The sequence below is a fragment of the Pholcus phalangioides genome, unplaced genomic scaffold (genome assembly GCF_987345545.1).
Source record: "Pholcus phalangioides strain wild (caught in Gottingen) unplaced genomic scaffold, Ppha-v1.0 ptg000007l_1, whole genome shotgun sequence".
Classification (NCBI taxonomy): domain Eukaryota; kingdom Metazoa; phylum Arthropoda; class Arachnida; order Araneae; family Pholcidae; genus Pholcus; species Pholcus phalangioides.
In genome coordinates this window covers 34,771,800-34,793,898 of record NW_028301600.1, presented here as the reverse complement: position 1 = coordinate 34,793,898, position 22,099 = coordinate 34,771,800, and the positions used below count along the sequence as shown (strand labels likewise).

Here is a 22,099-nt window from a genome sequence, read left to right as displayed (position 1 = left end):
AATAAAGCACAAAAAATGAATTCCATTATAATATTCTAAAAAGAAAAACCCTATCACAGCTTTATAAATGAGTTTATGCGAATATGGAAAGAAATGTGTTTCTATATTTTATTAAGAATAATAGATGTCTTCATTTCTTATAAATACAATGAAACCTAGATATAATGATACTCTGCTGACCAAGAGAAATACCATTGTATCGCATTACCATCATTCTCCACCAAATTCATGCTGTTGTTGGCATGTCTTCTAAATTGGCATTTTTGGTACCACCATAAAATGCATAAGCATTCGCGTAATTAGAAACAAAAAGTTGTAATTGATTAATAAAATTCAGTAAGTTGTTCCACACTGTAAAGTAGTTTACTGCGCAGTACTTTTTTGTACTACACACAAAGTAGCTTCACGGCAACCTCATTTACACTTTCGGACGGTAGATAGTGCAAAATACCTTCATCTACCGCATTATGAAAAAATGAAATGATTAGTATGTAAATTTTTTGATATATCATTTTAGTTCCGATTAAGGCCTGAAAATCAAAAAATATTTATTTATAAAAATTAGTCCGTGTATAACGAATTAATTATCGTTTTACTTAAAAATACCATAGCGCTCTATGCTTACAATAGAAATAAAAAGTTAAAATTTAAATATGTTGAATAACGCATAGGCTATATATATATAATATTGAATATTTATTTATTTTACACGAAGCCAGCCATAATTGTGGGATGTGGTACACAAAAGTAAAATGTAATCCAGTAAACCCTTTTACAAGGACGAAACATCCACCTGAATTTTATTAGTATATAAATCTAATAATTATAACTTTATGGTGGCAAATAAATACTACACAACGGTAGTACAACTTGGATTTCGAAAATATATCAAGAACAGCATAATCTGGTGGAGTACTATGACATAAATGAACGCCAGGGTCTCTGCCACTGGACTTATCCCATTGCCGAGATCTCTTCCAGCCCAGCTTCGTGGCAGAGTCTGGAACAAAGTGAGTGTGTACACCTAACAGTCTGAGTGTGTAGCTAGTGTTGTGTATGATATTTCAGTGCTGCCATCTATACTTCAAATTGTGAGTGAAGTGTAATGATTGAATATTTATAACGTTGTAGGCCTGTTGCTCTCTGTGGCGAGACTTTTTAACGGGGAGATCGGCTCGCATTCGTGCCTTGAAGTTGGAAACCACAGAAAACCAACTTCAGCCGACCACCACTGTGGGGTTCGAACCCGGATCCTCGCATCGCGAGTCCGTCACTATAACCACTCGACCACCACAGCGGCGGAGTACTATGACAATGATGATCTGCCTCTTTATACAACGATAATCCCTACAAAGATTTTTTTAGGATTTTCTCTTACAGTTACTCCACAGATTATCGTAATATCGAGATTTCATTTATTAGTTCTAAAAATTAAAAAAATAAAATTGGGTTAAGTTATGTTATAGACAAAACGGCGATGAGCGTTTAAAGAATTCCGTCACGCAACTTTTTTGCGAATACGCTCCCAGTATTGTCAAATAATTCAGAAGGCGTGTTTACGTCATAAACCGCTCGTTCAATTTTTTTCAAATTAAAACAAACAACAAATTACAAGATACAAATACAAAATGTAATACAATATACAAATATAAACATAAGTTACAAAAAGACAACGACACAAAATACACACATATATTACATGCACTATGTAGCCCCAAGGGACGGTAAGGTCTTTCCAGCAGGCCTATATGATTTTTATTAGGCCTGCTGATAAAATTTCTTTTATAAAACTTGCAAAATCCAGCCAATATAGCTCATAGGTTACATTCGAGCAAATGCAACCGATAATCTTACAGGTTGAATTTGTCAAATTTTATAAAAGAACTTTTAAAAAAATTTTATAGTGTAATCCCGACCTTATTGATTTTTTCTTTTCCATCAGCAACAGCTCTTTTATGTATTAGATGTATTTTACTATATTTATATTTATTTATTTATTTATCATACATTGGAAAATAATTGATTTCAAATCACTGCTTTTTAATAAATGATTCCAATGATTCTCTCTCTCGAAATCTCCTCAAAAGATATAGTGATATAGGGATTTACTGCAGAGAAGGATATCGTTGTATCGAGAGGAGTTTAAAATTAGACTATAGGCAATTCAAAATAAGATTTGAAAAATATCGTCGTGGAAAGATTTATTGTTGTATAGCGAGGTTTCACTGTATTCCTTTACAGATAAAAATAGTCTCAAATTTTTAACGTAAATTTATACTGATGAAAATGTTTATTCTATTACATACGATGTGATATGCGCATTTTTTTTTCACTTTTTCTTTCTTTTTTTTATGTATAGATCGACCCACATTTGAAACCACCAGAGGGAAGAGTTCTTTTGCAGCCACCGATGATGGAAAATGCCAACAAAGAATTGCAAATGATCGAAGCCGGAATACCGAAGCTTCCCGAAGGTCTCTTTGGAATCCTTCCAAGTGATATCGACAAATACTCACGGCTAGTATTCCCGGTTATATTCATTTCTTTCAACTTGACCTATTGGATCATTTACCTACACATCAGTGATACGCTTGGAGAAGATAGCGTCGCACTATCATAAACATAACAAGTATATGTATATATATATAAACAAATATATACACACATACATGAAATGATAATTAAGAGAAACAGTATTCGACTTAGCGATTCCGAGAGACAGGTGTTATGTATCAGAAATAACTGTTTACATCCCGATTAGTCGCAGTGATTTTTGACCGGGCACTTCCCTGTAAAGCAGCCTTTGTATGTAATCGAAATTAAGGGTGGTAGATTCTAAAAGATAGAGTAAAATTGACAGAGAGAGACAAAACTTGATCACGCAAGAAATTAATTTACAAAAAATAAAAATTGTATTAACCTGCACATTTTTGAAAATAGGCTGAAAAATCAATAGAATATAATGAGGTATGGACGCTGATGAAAACACCAATTTCACCTGGTGTGGTCCTTCATCAGAGGTTAATACGTATTATGTTGCTAAATATATGTGTGTTAATTGTTAACTTATATAAAGTCGTATTGATTTTATTTTAGAATAGATATCTTCAACATCGTTTGGTTTTTCCTTATAACTAATCATCATCGTTGATGTTTCAAGTGCCATAAAAAAATATATGAGCTATATAATGCGTTGAAAAATTTATAAATTTAAGTAAGTTTAAACTCAATGTAAAAACATTGCCTTTATTAAATTACCAAAAAATCAAAACAATGGATTATATTTCCATGAATTCATAACGTCTAAGCAATAAGACAGTAACATCATAAGATGACCGGATATCTGTTACGGCTTATTGTAATTAAAGTTTGACGTTGCTGTTCAATAAGCTAATTATTACATATATATATATATATAGTGATTGGGAGAAAGGTAAGGATTATCTTTTGAAGTGCTTCTTATAAAGGTATGTATGGCTGTAGCGTGAAATTATATATATATGTACAGAAATACTCGTTTTTTCATTAATGGAACGTTGAAAAATATCCGGTATCTTTTGATGTTTTGTTCTAATGTACTCCATTTTTAAGAGAAAGAATATAAATGTGCCAACTTTAAATAAATTTTGCATATGTCCTTCACTGTCCAGTTGCAATCATTACTTTCTTTTCTCTTTCATTGCAATTCCATCTAAGTACCTGAGAATTATAATGTCGTCGCTCAAAATTGTATTTATAGCACATTTTTTTTAAGATTACCCAACGTCCTATTCGAGTCCTTGAAAGCGTGAAAGTGCTAAATATTATATACAATAGATTACTCAGATAGTTCTGATACATGGTTAGTTGACTGAAGCTCAGACCATTTTAATCTTATTATGGCTGTACCTGATTGTCTGAACTTTTCCCGTCCACTAATCAGCTCAGATAATTGTTCATCATGTATGTCTATATCTACTTCGCATCTTTTTCTCGATTTTATATATATATATATATATAGGAGACCGAGTTCATATATTACCATGGATGCTATCGTTCCTATTACCTCATAATTTCCAAAATAAAATTGAAATAAATTATCTGAGATTCAGCATGATAACATAGCATAAATATTTAGTATTATGCTTGTAGGCGCTGTACTAATAATATTAACGTGGAAAACACAAAAAAGAACTAATCTAAAAAATTAATCGATCAAAAACATAAAGCCAAAACGTTATTAGTGACTACTCCATATTTCATAAATAACAAATATGACATAACTTAATTTGCCATCTTCCCTTTGAATTTATTGAACCTGAGGCACTCATTTTTGAATATACATTTCTAATAAATATAGTGTTGCTAAAAGTTTTATGATATATATTATAAATTAAACCATATTATACCTATTTCTTATTCAGTAATAATTGTGATATATTTTGACATGTAATTTGTAGAAATGAATTATACCTTTAAATAATAAGATGATAATATCCCTGTAGAGTAATATCATTTTTGATAATTTCTTTTTTTTACGCAGCATGCTAACATGGGAGATTTAAATGATTCATGACAGTATTAATCACACAATTCAGAGGAAATTAAATTAAATTTATGGAGCAGACATCTCAGAAAATTGTTTAGACAATCAAACTTTCGACATTTGTTCTCTGTGGCAGATATATAGCAAACTTATAAGTCCGGTGTACGAAATCGAGTGGATGAAAATAAGGCGAGGAAATGTATATGTACACTCTCTCTCTCTCTCTCTCTCTCTCTCTCTCTCCCAAAATTTCTGAATTTAGATGTTTTTTATTATAATTTTCTTTTCAATCCCTTTCTCTCTTTAAACCCTTATACGAAAACGCTCTTTCGAAGCTTCTTTACCGCCATCCATCTACAAGCAATATTTTGAGAAATCGTGCAAGCGCGATCGTGAAAGCAATTTCGTATCATTTGTCGTCAAAGTCAACTATGTTTATTGTTGGCGAATTTTGGCTTTGACGAGTTTTTGGAATATAAGAAAATATATATATATACATATAAAATGAAATAAAATATTGAAAAATGAAAAGCTCCTTCTTGTGCAGTGATGAGTGTATTGTGCGTGTGCGTGATGTGTTATTTTTTCCCAGGGAAAACATGGAATAAAAAATGAAAATAAGTTTGTGTTGCGAAAAAACTGTTCAAAAAAAAAGAAAAGGCTTTCCTCGATGAAGGCAAAAAATGCTCAATTGTAGACGAGATTATATATGTATATGTATGTGTATGTATACAAATATATATACAAATATATATATGTATATACACATAGAATAGTGCACTTTCTTTGTTCCCCTCCAGCAACGGTGTTGAGAAATATTTCAGATTGTAGTGCTGTTATTTTCTTATGATTTATCTGTAAGTTTAGAGTAACGCAAATAAAGTTTATATTAGAAAATGAAATCTTTCTTCATGGGTTTTGTTTTTTTTTATTTTTGAAAAAATTGTAGTGTGTCTATATAATCGAAATACCTATCTCCACCTTTAATCAAAAATTTCTGTGCATCGTTATGTGCCAGAGTGATTGATCTCTTCCAGTTTGGCGTGTGTTGGTACCAACCAAAAATCCACTGACATTAGCATCTGTGTCACAAAATTGCTAAACAAAACTAGACAATTGCAGCACACATCTGTTACTTACGTTATGATGTTGCTTATGAAGCCAATATTTCTCATCTCTAAACTACACTGTAGCGTAAATACAGGGTGTTCAATTGTTGTATACTTCCAGTTACAAAAAGTTTTCTAATAATAAATGCGGTTGCTTAAAACGTCGTAATTTATATATATACATGAAGCAAAATAAACTTATTTAGCCCCACTGTTTTAAAACTCGACATAACCCATAAAATAAGACACAAACATTGCATAATTAATGTTTATTACGACTGACGTTACATAAAACTTGTCGGCCCTTTCTGATCATCATTTTGATCATTTTTGTCGCACCACGGTCATTTTCTGCACACGAGGGCTAATTAGACCGGGACCTACAATTTATTGCCGATTCCGAACGGCAGGCTTGTTTTTCATACTCGTCGAGAGGTTGGTGCGCTAACCCCTCGATGGGGGACTCCCTGCGGTAGCAATTTTTGCTGCGGTCAAGTCGCCGTTTTTTGTTGTACCCCTGTGTCAGGAAAGTTTTTCTGACAAGGACGAACTGGGTATCGAACTCGCGACACCTCTAAACATCCTTTGGTACTTTAGGCGAGCATCTTATCGACCGGGCTACCGCGCCCTCGGCCCTTTCTCTTCGCTGTAGCTTGTAATAAAAAACATTTATTTTTACATGATTCAGATTTTTGTCACTCCACAAATTTCCCATTTGCAACCAAACCCAAACACCGTAATAAACACTTATTATGCACTGTCTGTGTCGCATTCTATGTATTATATCGAGTTTTTATGATACTACGCCATATGGGAGTGAAATTTTGAATTTTTTTTTTAATTTATCAAAAAGCACTCAACGCTATGATAAGTATTTTAGTGGACTATTCTATGTCAACTGATTGATTTTTCATTCATTTTTAAAATGCGTCACGGATTATTCACCCACCCTGTACAATAAAACTATCGTATATACATACACTCTAAATATCTTTAATGTGTTGACCAACTTGTTATTAATTAAAGGAACAATAATGTCCACAATTAAAAAAAAATGGTTTTCCATCGTTCTTAACTGAGAAAAATGAAATAACTTATTTTTAGCCCTTAAGAGGGTTCTTAAATGAAACATATTCTTAAAGCAAATTTTTAAATTACAAACAATAAAGTGGTTTTAAAAAGCAATGTGAGGTCAAATCCCTTCACACTCTTGCCAACAGAAAACTTTGAAGAACCCTCATAATTGTCAATTTCCAGACTTGAAAAATCTGTAGTTTGTTACGTGACGTAATATTTCACTGCCAAAAATAAAGTCATATAAACAGAGGGTAAAAATGGGAATTTTTGAGGGACTGCTTCGGGGGACACTATAACCAGTTTTAGCGGGACATTCCCATTTTTCCCTAATTATAATCGTCCAGACTTTTATACAAATACAAATGCCACAACAGGAAAATTGCCCAACGAGGTGGCTGAAAAAAAATTATACCCATGCAAAATGTCCAATATAACCAAAATACCCAATATAAAAACATATATCACCAAAAAGAAATAATAATAAGTAATAATATATAATACACTGCCCACAAAAAAAATTATGGTTGTCTTATCTAAGTATGGATAGCTCCTCGATTTATCCCACTATTACACTATAAAAGTTTGATAAAATCCCTTTTATAAAACTCAAAAAATTCAGCCAATAAAGCTCATAGGTTACATTCGAACAAATGCAACCGATAATCTTATTTGTTGAATATTTCAAGTTTTATAAAAGGACTTTAAGAAAACTTTTATAGTCACATATAAACCCGCCTCACTTCTTTTTAAACGTATCAATTGTGTTAGAAATCACGACCCCTAAGGTTTTTAATAAATAGAATAGGTAAGCTATTCCATTTATTAACCACCCTATTAGTGAAAAACTCCTGCGACACCACAACCTGGAATTGTCCCTTACTAAATGGTACTGATCTCCCCTTGTCGAAGCAGTTGATGTACGATGGGGGTCACATACCTCTTAACATGGGGAAAAGTTGAATTTAAAAAGTTATCATAGAAAATACTATTTTCAGTAAATAATTCAGTAATAAGTAAAGTTATTTACTTAGTTAATAAGTAAAGTTTATTAAATTACCATTGATTTATTAGAAATGTTTTCACATATTTTTGATTAAATATGCTATCCTATTCTGGTTTACATATCTTTAATACTTAATTTTTTTTTAAATTGCAAAAAAATACATTAAAAACAGCTTACGCGCATGATAAAATGACATGACATCAATGTAACCATACAATATTGAAATCAGAATAAGAAAATGGTTCATTTCATGAAATGAACTAAAAGATTGAAACTGCATTGACTCATTCTTATTTAAAATTTGATTAAAAATTTAAATTTTCAAAAATTCAAAAAAAAAATTATTTTTTTTTATAAATCAAATATTTCTGAATGGATCTGAAATCTTTTAGTTAATTTTATGAAATGAATCGTTTTCTTCATTTTAATTTCAATATTGTATGGTTACATTGATGTCATGTCATTTTATCATGCGCGCAAGCTGTTTTTAATGCATAATTAACATTTTTAAAAAATCAAATATCAGAGAGATATGTAAAATTTTATACGAGCATATATATATAGGATAGCAAATTTAATCAAAAATATGTGAAAAAGATTTCTAATAAATCAATATATACAAATACAATGATTAAATAGTATTTTTAATAATATTTTAACTTTTTCCCATGTTAAGAGGTATATAACCTTAATAACTCATGGTTCATCCTATCCATCCCATTGAAATTTTTAAACCCTTCGATCATATCACCCCGACACCTGCGTTCCTCCAATGTAGACATATTCAAGAAATCACATCTCTTCATAGCGCAAGCCTTGTGTCCCAACAAGAGCATGCGTAGCACTTCTCTGCACCCTCTTACCCAAGTTTATTTCTCTTTGTAGGTATGGTTTCCAAACCTTACGGCATACTCCAGTGCGGGACGAACTTAGCCTTGAAAAAACGGAAGAATTACTTTATGACAACGCGAAGAGACCATTTGGGCACTGAAACCGAGCATTCTATTTTTTGACCACCGCTGAACAACGTTCAGAAAACCTAAGCCGCTCATCAATGAGAATTCCCATATCGGTGGCCCTGATTGCGTCCGGTATAGTAATACCATTCAACTCGTAAGTGAAACGTGGGTTGTTCGAACCTAAATGAGCGAACATGCACTTAACAACACTAAAGCTCCGTTCACATGTGCAAATATTGCGGTAGCATTGGGAGTTCTAGCACCCGCTTCACTACTTTTTTCCTTCGTAAGGAAAGAAATGGAGAGCAGTCATTGGTGAAAATTCTTGAAGCGGATTTTAAAACCGCTTTTTCTATTTCCCATGTGAACGGGGCTTAAAGGTCATGCTCTATTCATTAGCCCAGGCCGCAATCATATTCAAGTTTTCTTGAACATCTCCCTATCGCTTTGATTCCCTACTACCCCATTAGCTTCACGTCATCTGCGAATTTGCTAGCAATCCCATCGATACCTCGATCTGTTAAAATTTTTATCGATATTCCCGCATTTTTACTGTTGAGAATTACTATTTTTTTTCCCCCGTATTTACAACGAAACTCAATGGAATTTTTTCATTCTCAGCTAAAACAAAGGGTTAAAATTATTTTGCAACTTGCCAATTATATTATTATAATTTTGACTATAAATATCTGTCACACATATTTAGTCATGCTAAACGTGTTCGTTTGTTGTTGTATTTTTTTGTCTTTTTGTTTTGTAGAATTCATTTTAATCCTCTGTGATTCGTAATAGCCCTTATTTCTCGTCATTACTGATTTTGGTAATAATTGACAACTTCGCTCATTTTTGGCATATTTGAAAACAATTATGATTTCCAGTTTTTAAAAATCACAATAATCCCAGCATTTTTGTCGAGGAAACATGAGCCTAGGATTACAAGGACTGAGGGATTTTTCTTTTTTGCAAAGCACAAGTTTTGGATTTTCACTTTTGTATAAAGATTCGAAAAATTGGAAGAATTTGGTTTCCAACCGCAATATTTCAATCATATACAAGGCTATAAAATTGGAAAGCTTCGGGTTAAATCGGAGGCATTGGCACCTACGAACCATTATTTCTCTAAATAACAGCATTGTTCTGAAATTTTTAAAATCTTCGCATGTATAAAACTTTATTTTTTTACAAAAGACAAAATCATTGTATTTGCTTTTGGTATTCGCTGGATTTATCAAAACGTAATAGGACTTGTATAACTAAGCTTACTTTTTATATGGTGATAGGAGAAAACGAAGGAAACGAAAACATTCAACTCCCTTGAGATCATAAAAATAAGAGATCACACACACAACAAACAAAAGCAATAAAACGACGAAATGGTAGAAAGCAAAAGAAAACACTAAAACCCGTTTTTACTATATTAAGGAGTCCGGCTTTGATCCAATATTGACTTTGCTGTACGTGGCAATGAAAAACAGTATCTTTTTTCGGATGCATTGTTCTCCTTTTGGCTCGTTGATAAGACGATTGTTTATAGCCAGGGGTTGTTTTATGCTTCTTAACCCGACCTTCAATAAATGTTATTTGTTTATACAACGTCGTCGATGTAATTCAAAATTTTATCAAGTATTACTATAAATTTTAAATGATTATCTCGTTTTATTGCAATCCAAGTAATTTCAAACACCCTCCAGACCAACAGGTCTGAGTGAGCGTTTTAAACAGACCAATAACATTTACTTTGTCGAAAGGGTATTCCGAGGTTTCCAGAGTTCTAAACCAACTCAACCTTGTCAGAAATATTCTGAAGAGATATAACTTCCATTTGTGTGGAACATAGATGGCGCCAAAAAAAACGACTGCATAATGGACTAAAAGAATTACAGTGATGTAAAGCTCCATAACCTCGATCTCCCAACTCGGAACCTTCGACCATACAGCAACATATGTAGATTACACGTTGCGATAGCAACCCCGAACAAACCAGAGGGTGTAAAAAAACTTTTCAGAATCAGTTACCAACAAGTATGGTTATCAAAAGGAAACTTAAAAATGAGGACGCATACGGGCACCCTTGACAACGTTGTTTTCGTGTGTTTACAACAGATGGTGCGAAAAAATGGCGCCTGACGTAGAGTATTCATTAAGGAACCGAACATTGAGTTTTGTTCCACCAATTTCATTTATTTTTGAATGAAAGAAGAGGAAAAATTAAAACCCCCATAACTGTCTCGACACATGGGCCTACTCGGGCATGTTCAGGGGGTCTCGGTTACATGGGGGGGCTGCATGATAATGAAATCTGGTGCTGTGATTTTAAATTAGGAAGTTGGTACTTTCACACATGTAAAAGGTGCCGCGGAATATTATTTTACCTGGGTACCAATGGTGCTGTTGCGATGACCCTGGGTAACACCTTCCCAGTGCAAGACATTAGCTGTTGCGAACAATGATGTTCTCAAGATGAATATTGTGAGTTTTCTTCTTCATGATCGGTTTTTTGAACTGTCTTCTTCATACTAGTATAATTGAGCACATAGAACTGTGGCTAGAATAGCATCGCTCCCTGTTGAAGGCACCTTTGTTTCTCGTTTTCCGCAAATGTTGACGATGATTGGTCAAAAGGTCTAAATACGTGTGAAAAAAAGAAACAATCAAACACACACTAATAAAGAGACATGTTTCGAGAAGCAATTTTTATTTCCTAGAAATAAAAAAAAATTCCATACATATGAAAATGAAGACAAAAGGGGGAAATTTCAAACATGTTTGAGGTCGCTTAAAATGGCATCAAAAATGATAGCGTGTGCTCATAAATTAAGACGCAGGGTGACATACTTATAATTTTATTAGAAATTTTGAGTTCAGTTAGTCATCATGTGGCTAAAATGACCGTGATGTGACAAAACTAGTGAAATAAATAGGTCCAAGTTTGAATATTGATCAGCACAGTATACGAAATCTGCTTCATATCGTAAATACCATCATCCCTCGTAAATCGCATTGGTGCGACAAATAATACATCAAAAGACACATCACGTACAGTAAATCGACCTGTTTCAGTTTTTATGCGCTTGTTTTGTGTAGACGTCAAAGAATCTAATATCATGGAGAATGTAAATAAGTTCAGCTGTTGCTCTTTCTTAGAAAAAAGGAAGAAAGAGTATGAGGGAAAACAAAGACATACTACATTATAGAAAAAAACAATTTGTTCTTTCTGCAGGAAAATTTGTGACATGTGGTTGATTGATTAGTAAAAGTGTGATTACAATTAATAAATAGATTGTTTAGAAGACCATGTCATATTGGCAAAAAAAGGTAACTTACTGACTATCCCAAGAATTGATTTTGTTTTTATACAGGGATTACGAATCATCGGAAAACTTCTGAGACGAACTTTTATTTCGCGAACATGATCAATACTTGCTGTCAAATGTTATAAACAGAAATTTTTTCTACATCATACACAAGTTGTTCGTTTGAAGTCATTGCTCAACTTACATTAATTTATTATTCATTAATCATTATCATTTAAATTCAATGAAAGTCACATCAAATGAGTTTGAGTTTTCATTATCGGAAAGTTTCATTTATTTTTACACGTATTATTAAAATATTTGATCTCGAAACATTCAGAAAGTGTGGAATTAAAAGATTTTAAATACACACAATCTCACCGAATCTCGCTTTTAAAGACACTATTCTTCACATCCTTGCTTCAACTTTAGTATACTAATCGTCTACTAATCCGGAGATGACATAGCAGTTAATAAGGAACACGTAATTCCTAATTATTCCTCTAATCCTCGAGTTTCTACACTGGGATTATATAAATTAGGGCGCACAAAATTTTTGGAAGTAAATGGTAGATAGTGGATTTATGGAATTCGTGTGTCTGGTAGTATAATTAAAGTGAAAAGCGCGGATGTGTAAGGATAGGACGTAACAAGTTCATAACAAATGTCACACGCTTTTGTTTCCAGTTGTTATGGAGGAATTAATCTTTAAATTAAAATATTATTTTTTTCCAAAATGACAGGAGTCGTACTGAATTGATAATTTCCGCTTTAACTTTGCAAAATGAGATAAGTCGAGTCGTGTTTGCAATTACTGTTTGGTGTGAGGTATTTCACAAGACAGAGATTTTCGTAATTATATATACAAGCTATAGAGTCTTATTCAATAACAATTTTTTTATTAATTCGAATACGGGTCTACGTACTCTGTGGAATATATCAAATTTTAATAATTTAGCAATCTTTTATACAAAAGAAACAATAAAAGATTGCTTGCTATCGCAGGGAGTCTCAGATCGAGGGATTAGCGCATCAACCTCTCGGTGAGTACAGATACGGCTGCCGTTCGGAATCGGCAATAAATTGTAGTGTAAAAAATATCCATGGTGTGACAGAAATGATCAATGATAAAATTTTAACCCTTTATATCTTGACGGTACTTTAAAGTACCAGGTTAGATAATTTGTTTTGAACTAACTAATTGTTTCAAAAACATTGTTTTTGTTTTTTGTCTTTAATTAGAACTGAAATGAACTACCAAATAATTTACATGATAGCTATGTTTTCTATCATTGCATTTATACTTTTATTTGAATTTATTATAATTTTCTTATTATTCAGCTTTTCACAACGTCGGATATAAAGGGTTAAATTACGAATTTATATTTTTGTGGTTTATTGCTTGTGATATGTTGAATGTGGTTAATTAATTCAATTGTAATTAACTGAATAAATTAATTAATTAATATGAGCTGGTACAGTTCTACAGAGTTTTTGACCAAACTCTCATTGCTGTCATGCAGCTAATTAAGAAACATATATGAGTTACTGTCTGATTATCTCCTCAAGAAAATTACGGGAAATGAAATCCCAAATATGGGAAATAGCCAATTGTCACCAAAAATGATGCCCCAAGGTGAGCAAATTTGCTAATTATAAATAAAATCACTGAAAACTCACCGATGGGGGGATATAAAATGCTATATTGCAAATCACAGTGGACTGGAATGTATTCCGTGCGTTAAACGTTCAAAATTACTGAACATGTGCGATAAATATTTATATTTATAGTCATAATTCTTTTGATATAATTAATAAAAGATTGGAAAGAAAATAGATTCAAGATTTCAGTAAAGACTAGAATTTCAAGTATTCTTTGTTCACTTGAATTTTACTGAAACTAAAAAAGAAGAAAAGGGACATTTTTTTTTTTTTTTTTAAATTGGGATGGTCAAAATTACGGGAAAATATAGGAATGAACCGGTAAATATAAAAGTCGTGGATATTGTTGGATTTTTATGTTGAGATTTAAACTAAAAATGAAGTTAGAGAACACAAATTCTCTCGTAAGAAAGATGATATTCTAGTTTATAAATGCGTGTGGCGTCGTTTTGTATAACGCAATAAAAAAACTTTATTATGTCTCTCAGTTCAAGAGACATCAATGAACTCTCATTTAATATCTCATTTAATTACATCAAAAAAAATGGCTTACTCTTTCCCTTTTCCTCAACCCACTGTGTCTAATTAATCAAATTTAAGTTTAATTGCTACTTGTAAAGTTTGCATTTTTTGTATGAAAATCATGATGCCAACAAAAATATGGTAAAACCGGCACGAAATATCTCTTTTGTTTAAGAAGAAAACAATAGAAGAGAGAAAAATAAAAACAGGCAATTCACACGGAAAAGTATTTCAAGGTTTTCAAACTTTTTTGTTTGTATGTCACGTAAATGGGAAAATAGTGAACAGGAAAAAGCTTTCAGTCTTCTTATGCATCCTTAATTCACATCCTAAAAAAGAAAGAAAGATACGCTCTTCGATGTTTTATGCACGAAAACCTTGCAGTTCGGATTTTGTATCGTAGAGGGAACATGTGTTATTTTTCTCAAAAGTGTTCCCTTAGTAAAAACATGAAGTTTAGCTTCAATACCTGAATTTCAATGCTAAAAAATATTTAATATCAAAAATATTAAGACTTTGAAACAAAACTAATTATAGACATCTCATCATCATAGATTTTTTCAGAATACTTTCAAGTTGCTTTAACAATTTCAACTTTTGAGTCCACAATTTTTATGAGTGAAAAAAGTGTTTTTGAGGTTAAAAAGGGCTTTGATATATTGTACCGTCTACATGTTTCTCTAATTCTAGTGTTTGTATCATCCGACGATATTTGACGGTCTTAAAACGGTGTAATATTTTTTTTCCAAACTAACCATTTTGATTTCTTAATGATCAATAAACCATAAAAAAATGAAAGCTTTTGTGCTGCAAATTAACTTGGAATATGCTGTAAATTAGAAATCCCATGAATATTATGAATTTAAATCATATGCGGGATAACGTGATATTTAGTTGTGTTGAAGTTCTACAGAATTATTAGTTTTTAAAATCTTGCATTCGTTTGAAAACTCTTTTTATGAGGTGATGGTACGCGCAACAGTTTTCACCCTTCATCTGTGAGATTCATCTAGTATACGTTGAAGTATTTGAATTTATTCAAATTTCACTTATATTCATATAGGCCTATATTTATACTAAAGCAAAGAACTTCAAATGGTCTGATGATGAAGCATACTCAAAATGCCAAGAAAAAAAAATTAGTAGAGACGTATTCCCAAAACCAAAACACGTTTGACATTTATGAAATAACTCTCAGATCAAGAAAGGGAAATGTCAGAATTGGCCAGAAAAGATTAGATTTCTCTTCCACCGTTATCTGGATTTTTTTTCACTTTTTCGAAGAGAACAAGTCTGAATTTTGTTTCGGCATCCAATTACTGAGCAGCACTTCCATATTTTGACATCTGCCATTCTCAAAAGACGATAAAAAGCTGATGGAAAATTAAAGTGAATAGAGAGACCAAAGCGTTCGGAGAATAATAACAAAAATTTGATAAGTGCATAAAAAAGAACATGAGAATGAATTTGATTAAGTTGGCTGTGTCTTGATTGGAGTAAATTCAGTAACGATAATGAACAATTTCTTTTCTCTCTCAGATGTATTATCAGACTTCGTGTAGTTATTAAATCCATAAAAAATGCGGAAGATCAGACGTTAGAAAAATTTTAAAAACGCCATGCGTCCTCATCGCAAGAAGAAAAAAAAACTTTATTGGAAACATGAACATCGGTATTTGCATATGTTTACATAGGAAGATGTTCAAAATGTCCACCGCGCATATCGAGGCATGCATGCTCGCGCCGTGGAATGGCTGACTGCACACGTTTTTCATGCACCGAATATGGCATCATAGTTTTCTTTCGCATTTTTCTCGAAAACTATGGGTCGTACAGTTCTGTACAGTTCTCCGGGTACAGGTACAGTTCTTCGGGCATTTTTCATGCATTCCAAGCGAGAAATCTGGCTGTGCAGAGTTTGAGTGGTGTTGATGGGACACCCTGTATATATATATATATTTATTAGGGACAAAAATTGTAGTGTGAAAAATCTAGAGATATGAAGATGATACAGAATGAAGAAATGGCTGAAAAAATAGCTTTTAAATGGCAAAATCGCTAGTTTGAATCAACAACTGCTCACTTGTTAATTCAAAAAATATATATACACAGAAGATAATTGTTTGAAGAAAAAAAAACTAGATGGAATTTATGTAAGAGTAAAATAGAGCCTATGCTGTAGGTCGTCATCAGGGAAAACCCCATGCATGGTTCGAAAAAGTAGGCGTTTCTGAAGGGTGGTCATGCCGAATTGCACTAAAAATGAAAACCCTTGTTCCCCGACGACTGCCTTCTCGAAAATATGTTGGACAAAAGAAAGTGGAATGAAAAATAAGGAAAAAATGTATAGAAATACAACATTTTTGAAAATATACAGATATTCATGTTATAAGTAAAATCAAACAAGAGAAAAAATATTAAGAATATCAAAATCTATGTAAAATACGTACAAAATTACGAAAAATGCAAAAGTTACAGGAAATTTACAAAAATTACACAAAATAAATTTAAAAAAGCCCAAAGATCAGTCAAAAATCATCGGACGTACCTTAAAAAGGGGGATATAGTTGTGTTGTTTTGAATATAGGATGTCTTTGAAGAGATGGTGGGGATGCCGTTCATGTGATATTTTAGCCCCTTGATATTTTAGTCTCTCCTTCAACGTTTTAAGGGAGCACGAAAATGCGTTCTTGTCCCCGCTGACCAGTCATCTAGTCGCGGCCCTGTGTGTTTCATAAAGTGTAAAACGTTTATTTTTAATAGGCCATATCTACAAATTAACAGATTTGTCAAGAAGCTAGTGCTTAGTTGAATAAGTAGAGTGAACATAAATATTTAAATTATTTCAGTTCCATTCTGTAGGCCAATGAAACTAGTTATTCAGTATTATTGTTTCCATTTACCAGGGCCGTAGTGTGCTTTCTCGGGGCTTCGGGGTCCAGGGGCAATGCCCCGGTTGACCCAGCCTATTTACGGCCCTGCCATTTACAATGAATTGATAATTCAATAAATTCTTCTCTTTTTTTTTTTTTTTTTTGGATGCTTATAGTGAGTGAATCGCCTGGCATAACGGAATCGCTTCGTTTTATCCAAAAAAGCGTTGCATAGAAAATTCACGTAAAAGGAATAATCTTCGATTTTTTTACTTAAATTAAAGGAAAATTGAAAGTTTGTATAGAAATTTTGTTTTGTGTAAAAGACGGTTCAATTAAAAATGGTTCGTTATGTAGACTCTATAGTTTCATACATGTGTTAGAGGGTTTCTCTCCCGTTATTTCGCAAATAAAATGCAACTGGGAAATACCCGGCAATCTGAACTCATTTCCCGGATCCCTGAAGAATACAGTTGAACTAGATTACATTTCTATACTGAACTAGACATACCTAAGTCATTCTTATCACCAGAGGCATGCATTTTAGAAGCTGCAATCATTAAATTTTAATAAAATTGATCTTATTAGATAAATTACTAAATTGCACAGTGTCAAGGAAACATCTGGATATTATGAGATGAACTCGGAAAGAATATTCATCTTGTCTCAACAGGATTCGAACCCAGGCCCTCTTACATACCGGCGCACAGTATATTTAACCCTTTTCGCGGCATTAACGAGATGTCTAGTGAATCTCTCTTTCCTCTTATTTTAGCATTGACAAGCCCAGACATTTTGAAATGTTGAAAACATTTCCATTAATTTTTTTGACGGGCAGTAAGAATCTGGAATAAATAAGTAACTTGAGATTCAGGTTTTTATTTTTCATTCATTTGAATTTATTCATTTACTAGTGGGCCACCGTAAGTTCATGAGACGTTAAAAGGTGAAATTTGCGCCCCCCTTCTGGTCCAGGGCAAAAGACCCACTTGTTCTCCTCACCCCACTTACGGCCCTATGACCATGGACCACCAGAAACTTCCATACTATAAAATGATTTACTGCACAGCCCTTTTGTGTACTACACAGAAAGTAGCTTCGCGGCAACTTAATAAACACTTTCGAAAGGTAGATAGTGCAAAATACCAATGTTTATCAAACTCGCTCGAAAGAACAAAAACTGTTGAAGAATTTAAGAATATATAGCAGGGGAATTTCGAGCGAAATATAAAAAAAAATCTTTGTGTACACCACTGTTTTAAATTCTATAAAGCAATATCGTTAGAGAGGGTTTTTATTGTAGTAGAGGATATATCGCTGTATCGATTGTTGAACATTATACTAGGCAATTGCGAACAAGATTTAAAAAATATCATTGTAGAGGCATTTAACCATCGAAATGAATCTACATATTCGCGAAAGCGTTTTCCCCAATATCTACCCTGAAGAACTTTTTCTGAAGGAAACCACACAAAGGAAAACGAAATCAATAATTTCCTGGACATTAAACTATATAAATTATTTATATATGTGTGTATTATATTATTATATATAATATATTATATTATATTCTTATTATATATATAATATATATACACACGACAAAAGAAAAGATTCAACTTTTTTGTTAACTCTTTTGAAGCCACTACTGCACCAAACACCCCACAACACTGGCTATATCGAAAATTTACTGGCATTAATGAGTTGGATTGAAAATGAAGGCGCTATCTATCGGCGGTCACCTCAAGCCAACGCCATCTATAGTCTATAGCTAGGACTGTTATAGCTAGTTAGTTATAGGAGGTGTTGCTCAAGCTCGTTAGGGGAAATATCCTATTCATTTTCTTCCCCGGGTTTGAAACTGGGACCGTGACGGCAACTTTCATGGTGGTAGACAAGCATCTTAACCACCACGCCACTCGTGCTCTCTGCTAAGCCACAGCACTCAAATATCAACGTTAAATATTCAGAAAATACGTAATAAGCAGGAATTCTCATTTCAGCACTCCTCGATCTTTCCAAGGCTGCATCAGGTAACAGCATACCAACCGCCTTCTTCAACGATATCTCCACAAAATTCAAAACAACACAAATGTATCCCCCTTCTTATAAGGTATGCCCGGTAAATTGTTTACTACGCTTTAGACATTTTTATTTTTATTTTTTCCTACAATTTTTGTATTGTTTATAATTTTGTACGTATTTTACATATAGATTTTGATTTTCTTAATATTTTTTCTCGTTTAATTTTACTTATAACCTGAATATCTGTATATTTTCAAATGTTGTATTTCTATATATATTTTTCCCTCATTTTTCTCTCATTCCACTTTTTTTTTGTGCAACATATTTTTGAGAAGGCAGGCGTCAGGGAACAAGGGTTTTCATTTTTAGTGCAATTAGGCATGACCACCCTTCAGAAACGCTTACTTTTTCGAACCATGCATGGGGTTTTCCCTGATGACGACCCCTGCATAGGTTCTATTTCACGCTTACATAAATTCCATCTTGCGTTTTTATCTTCAAATAATTATCTTTTACGTATATGTTATGGCCAAGCCCCGAAATCAGCCAATTCGTGACCGGTAATTCTTGGCCGAAGCCCGGTAACAAAAGACATGATTCGGGATCGCCGTCAAGTTGGCGTATTTTTTCATGATAATTATGTCCACGTTAGTTATGGTAACCCATCAAACTACGGTCACGCGATGCGGTGATCATTCTTTTTCTTCAAAATTTGGCAGAAAAAATATACGTTTATATGATTATTTTCATATAATTTTTTCTCTCAAATTTCGCTTTTTTTGTCTCTCTTCACATGGACCTAATCCAATACAACTACTATATATATAGACATGTATCACACATGGCGATTAAAAAAAACGGATTCGACTCCTACCGGGACTTCTTACATCAGCTCACCGAGCATTGGCCAGGGAACTCTGACCACTTTGCGAAATGGAAGGTCAGAATCCGAATCATTTCTGCAATTCGGACTTAAGCCAAAACTCTTGGCCAATTCGCAACGGGGCCGGCCACTTTGTAAAATTGCCACACTTCGGACTTTGGCGGTAACATACAGGGTGCATAGCAAACAGGGAAGTATAGCATTTTACTGGCGAACTGTGATCCTAGAAGTATACATCCAATTAGAAAAAGTTTTCAGATAACGTGTAGTGCTCATGTATATGTCAAACATGTAGTGCTCATGTATATGTCAAACGTGTAGTGCTCATGTATATTTCCAGGTGTGTGTTGTATAGTTATTAAAATAAAAAAATTAATCTTTTATATGGGCACCCTGTGCCCAAAAACCCAATTAAAAAGTTGTTGCCCTGTTCCTCCTAATACCAACCAAAAAAATCCCATATTTCTAAGTGCAATATTCACTGAGATATTCGAATTCGAAAAACGGAGGAAAGTTGGGGGGAACAATTTTAAATGTGGTAAAACCGTTTTTCCCACATTCAACGAGCTGGCTGAAAAAAGATGCCCACAAAAATATTGATGTCAAAAATATCTAAAGAGCAACTCAATAAAAGACCAATTCTCTCGAAAAACAATAATTATGATAAAATACAACACACTGTCCATAAAAATAATTATGTTTGTGCTTTATGTAAGTATGGATAGCTTCTCCATTTATCCCAATACGTATCGTATACCTTTTGAACGTGTGTTAATTGTGTTAGAATTCATAAAGTACGGGGGTAAGCTATTCCATGTTTTCATGGCCCCCACATCTTGAAGCAGGGCCCCTAGGCTGGGATCTTTTACGGGCCCCCCGACCAGACTTTCACGGGGCCCCCTTTATGATGAATTTATAGCGTGAAAAAACAAAAAAATGATTAAAATCCTCTCGGGCCCCAGGGCTGGAGCCTTGTCAGCCCACCCCTTGTGGGGGCCATGCATGTATTCATATATCGTATCCCATCATTTCCGCTTAAGGGTTAATAAAAATCTAGAATTTATGAAAGAAATCATTTCAAAATTAATGCAATCTTTCGATAATTTCAGAACCCCTTGCTCAGGCCCCGTTGGCCCACCCTTTAAGACGCCATTGACTGGTTTCAAAAACTTCGAAAACAAAACATTTTGATATCCAGGAATTTTCATAAGTGTTATTTTATTCATAATAGGCACGTGGGTCATGGAATCGCTCATTTAGTTGATTTTGGTTGCGGATAAGTTTAAGAATCACTGCTGTAATAAGAACCACGCATATCAAACTACAACTACTGTACCGAACGGTTCTGAAACAAATGATGCCTTCAGAAGTAAAACTTTAATAAAAGGGCCCAAGTGTGTGTGTGGCAGGTAACTGGGGTTATGCAGGAGCGGCTTAAGCGAGGGTGCAAGGGGTGCAGTGCACCTAGGCGGGAGATTTTAAAGGGTGGGAGGTTAGTTTTTAGTTTTAGACACCAATTTTTTCTTGAATGTCCAATACTCAAAATTCATATGACCAAGGGCGGATTTATGGATTGGCTGACTGTGGGCAACAAAATCTTTCCCACCCTTCTCTCATCCTATTCTGATTGTTTTGACCAGTTATTTCTTGAATTTGACGGGCTATAAGCCTGCTCAGTACGAGGCCGATGTTTCTCAGTTACTTTTTTCGTCACTCTTACCCTCTTGACCTGGTTCCCTTGCTCTCACTTTTTGTCGTCCACCGACCTGGTCACTTGTTTTTTAGATCACTTTTTTAGTCACTCACATGCTTACAAAGGTTCTTAACAGACAGCTGATGCGAAGATATATTTTGGAAAGAGAGAAAAATCAACTGCCCCCCCCCCTGCGGGGAATCGAACCCACGTCCTTTCACTTTCCGGGTGAATGCCCTAGACTACAGAGGCAACGAGTACCTCTGTCTTTCCTTAGAGCTCGTGTGCACTGAACGGGACCGTGCATGGACGGTCGGACCTAACTCGGGTCAAAGCTCACGATTGCTGACAATGCCACCAGATGGCGACTTATCCGAGGATGATGTCACTCTCCGCTATCCATGCAAAGGTTTTTAACAGCTGTCTGATGGAAGATATATTTTAGAAAGAGAGAAAATTCAACTGCCCCCCCCCC

General features: G+C 33.8%; 1 protein-coding gene across 2 annotated transcripts in view; it reads left to right on the top strand.

Annotated features, from left to right (window-relative positions):
- LOC149085227 (gamma-aminobutyric acid receptor subunit beta-like) overlaps positions 1-2,623 on the top strand; it is a 210,613-nt gene extending 207,990 nt beyond the window's left edge. For both annotated transcript variants that reach the window (XM_089233104.1, XM_089233109.1), the window contains one exon: positions 2,360-2,623. In XM_089233104.1, the coding sequence (XP_089089230.1) occupies positions 2,360-2,620 (261 nt within the window). In that variant the 3' untranslated portion in view covers positions 2,621-2,623. The remainder of the gene's footprint in view (positions 1-2,359) is intronic.
- The last annotated feature ends 19,476 nt before the right edge of the window (positions 2,624-22,099 follow it).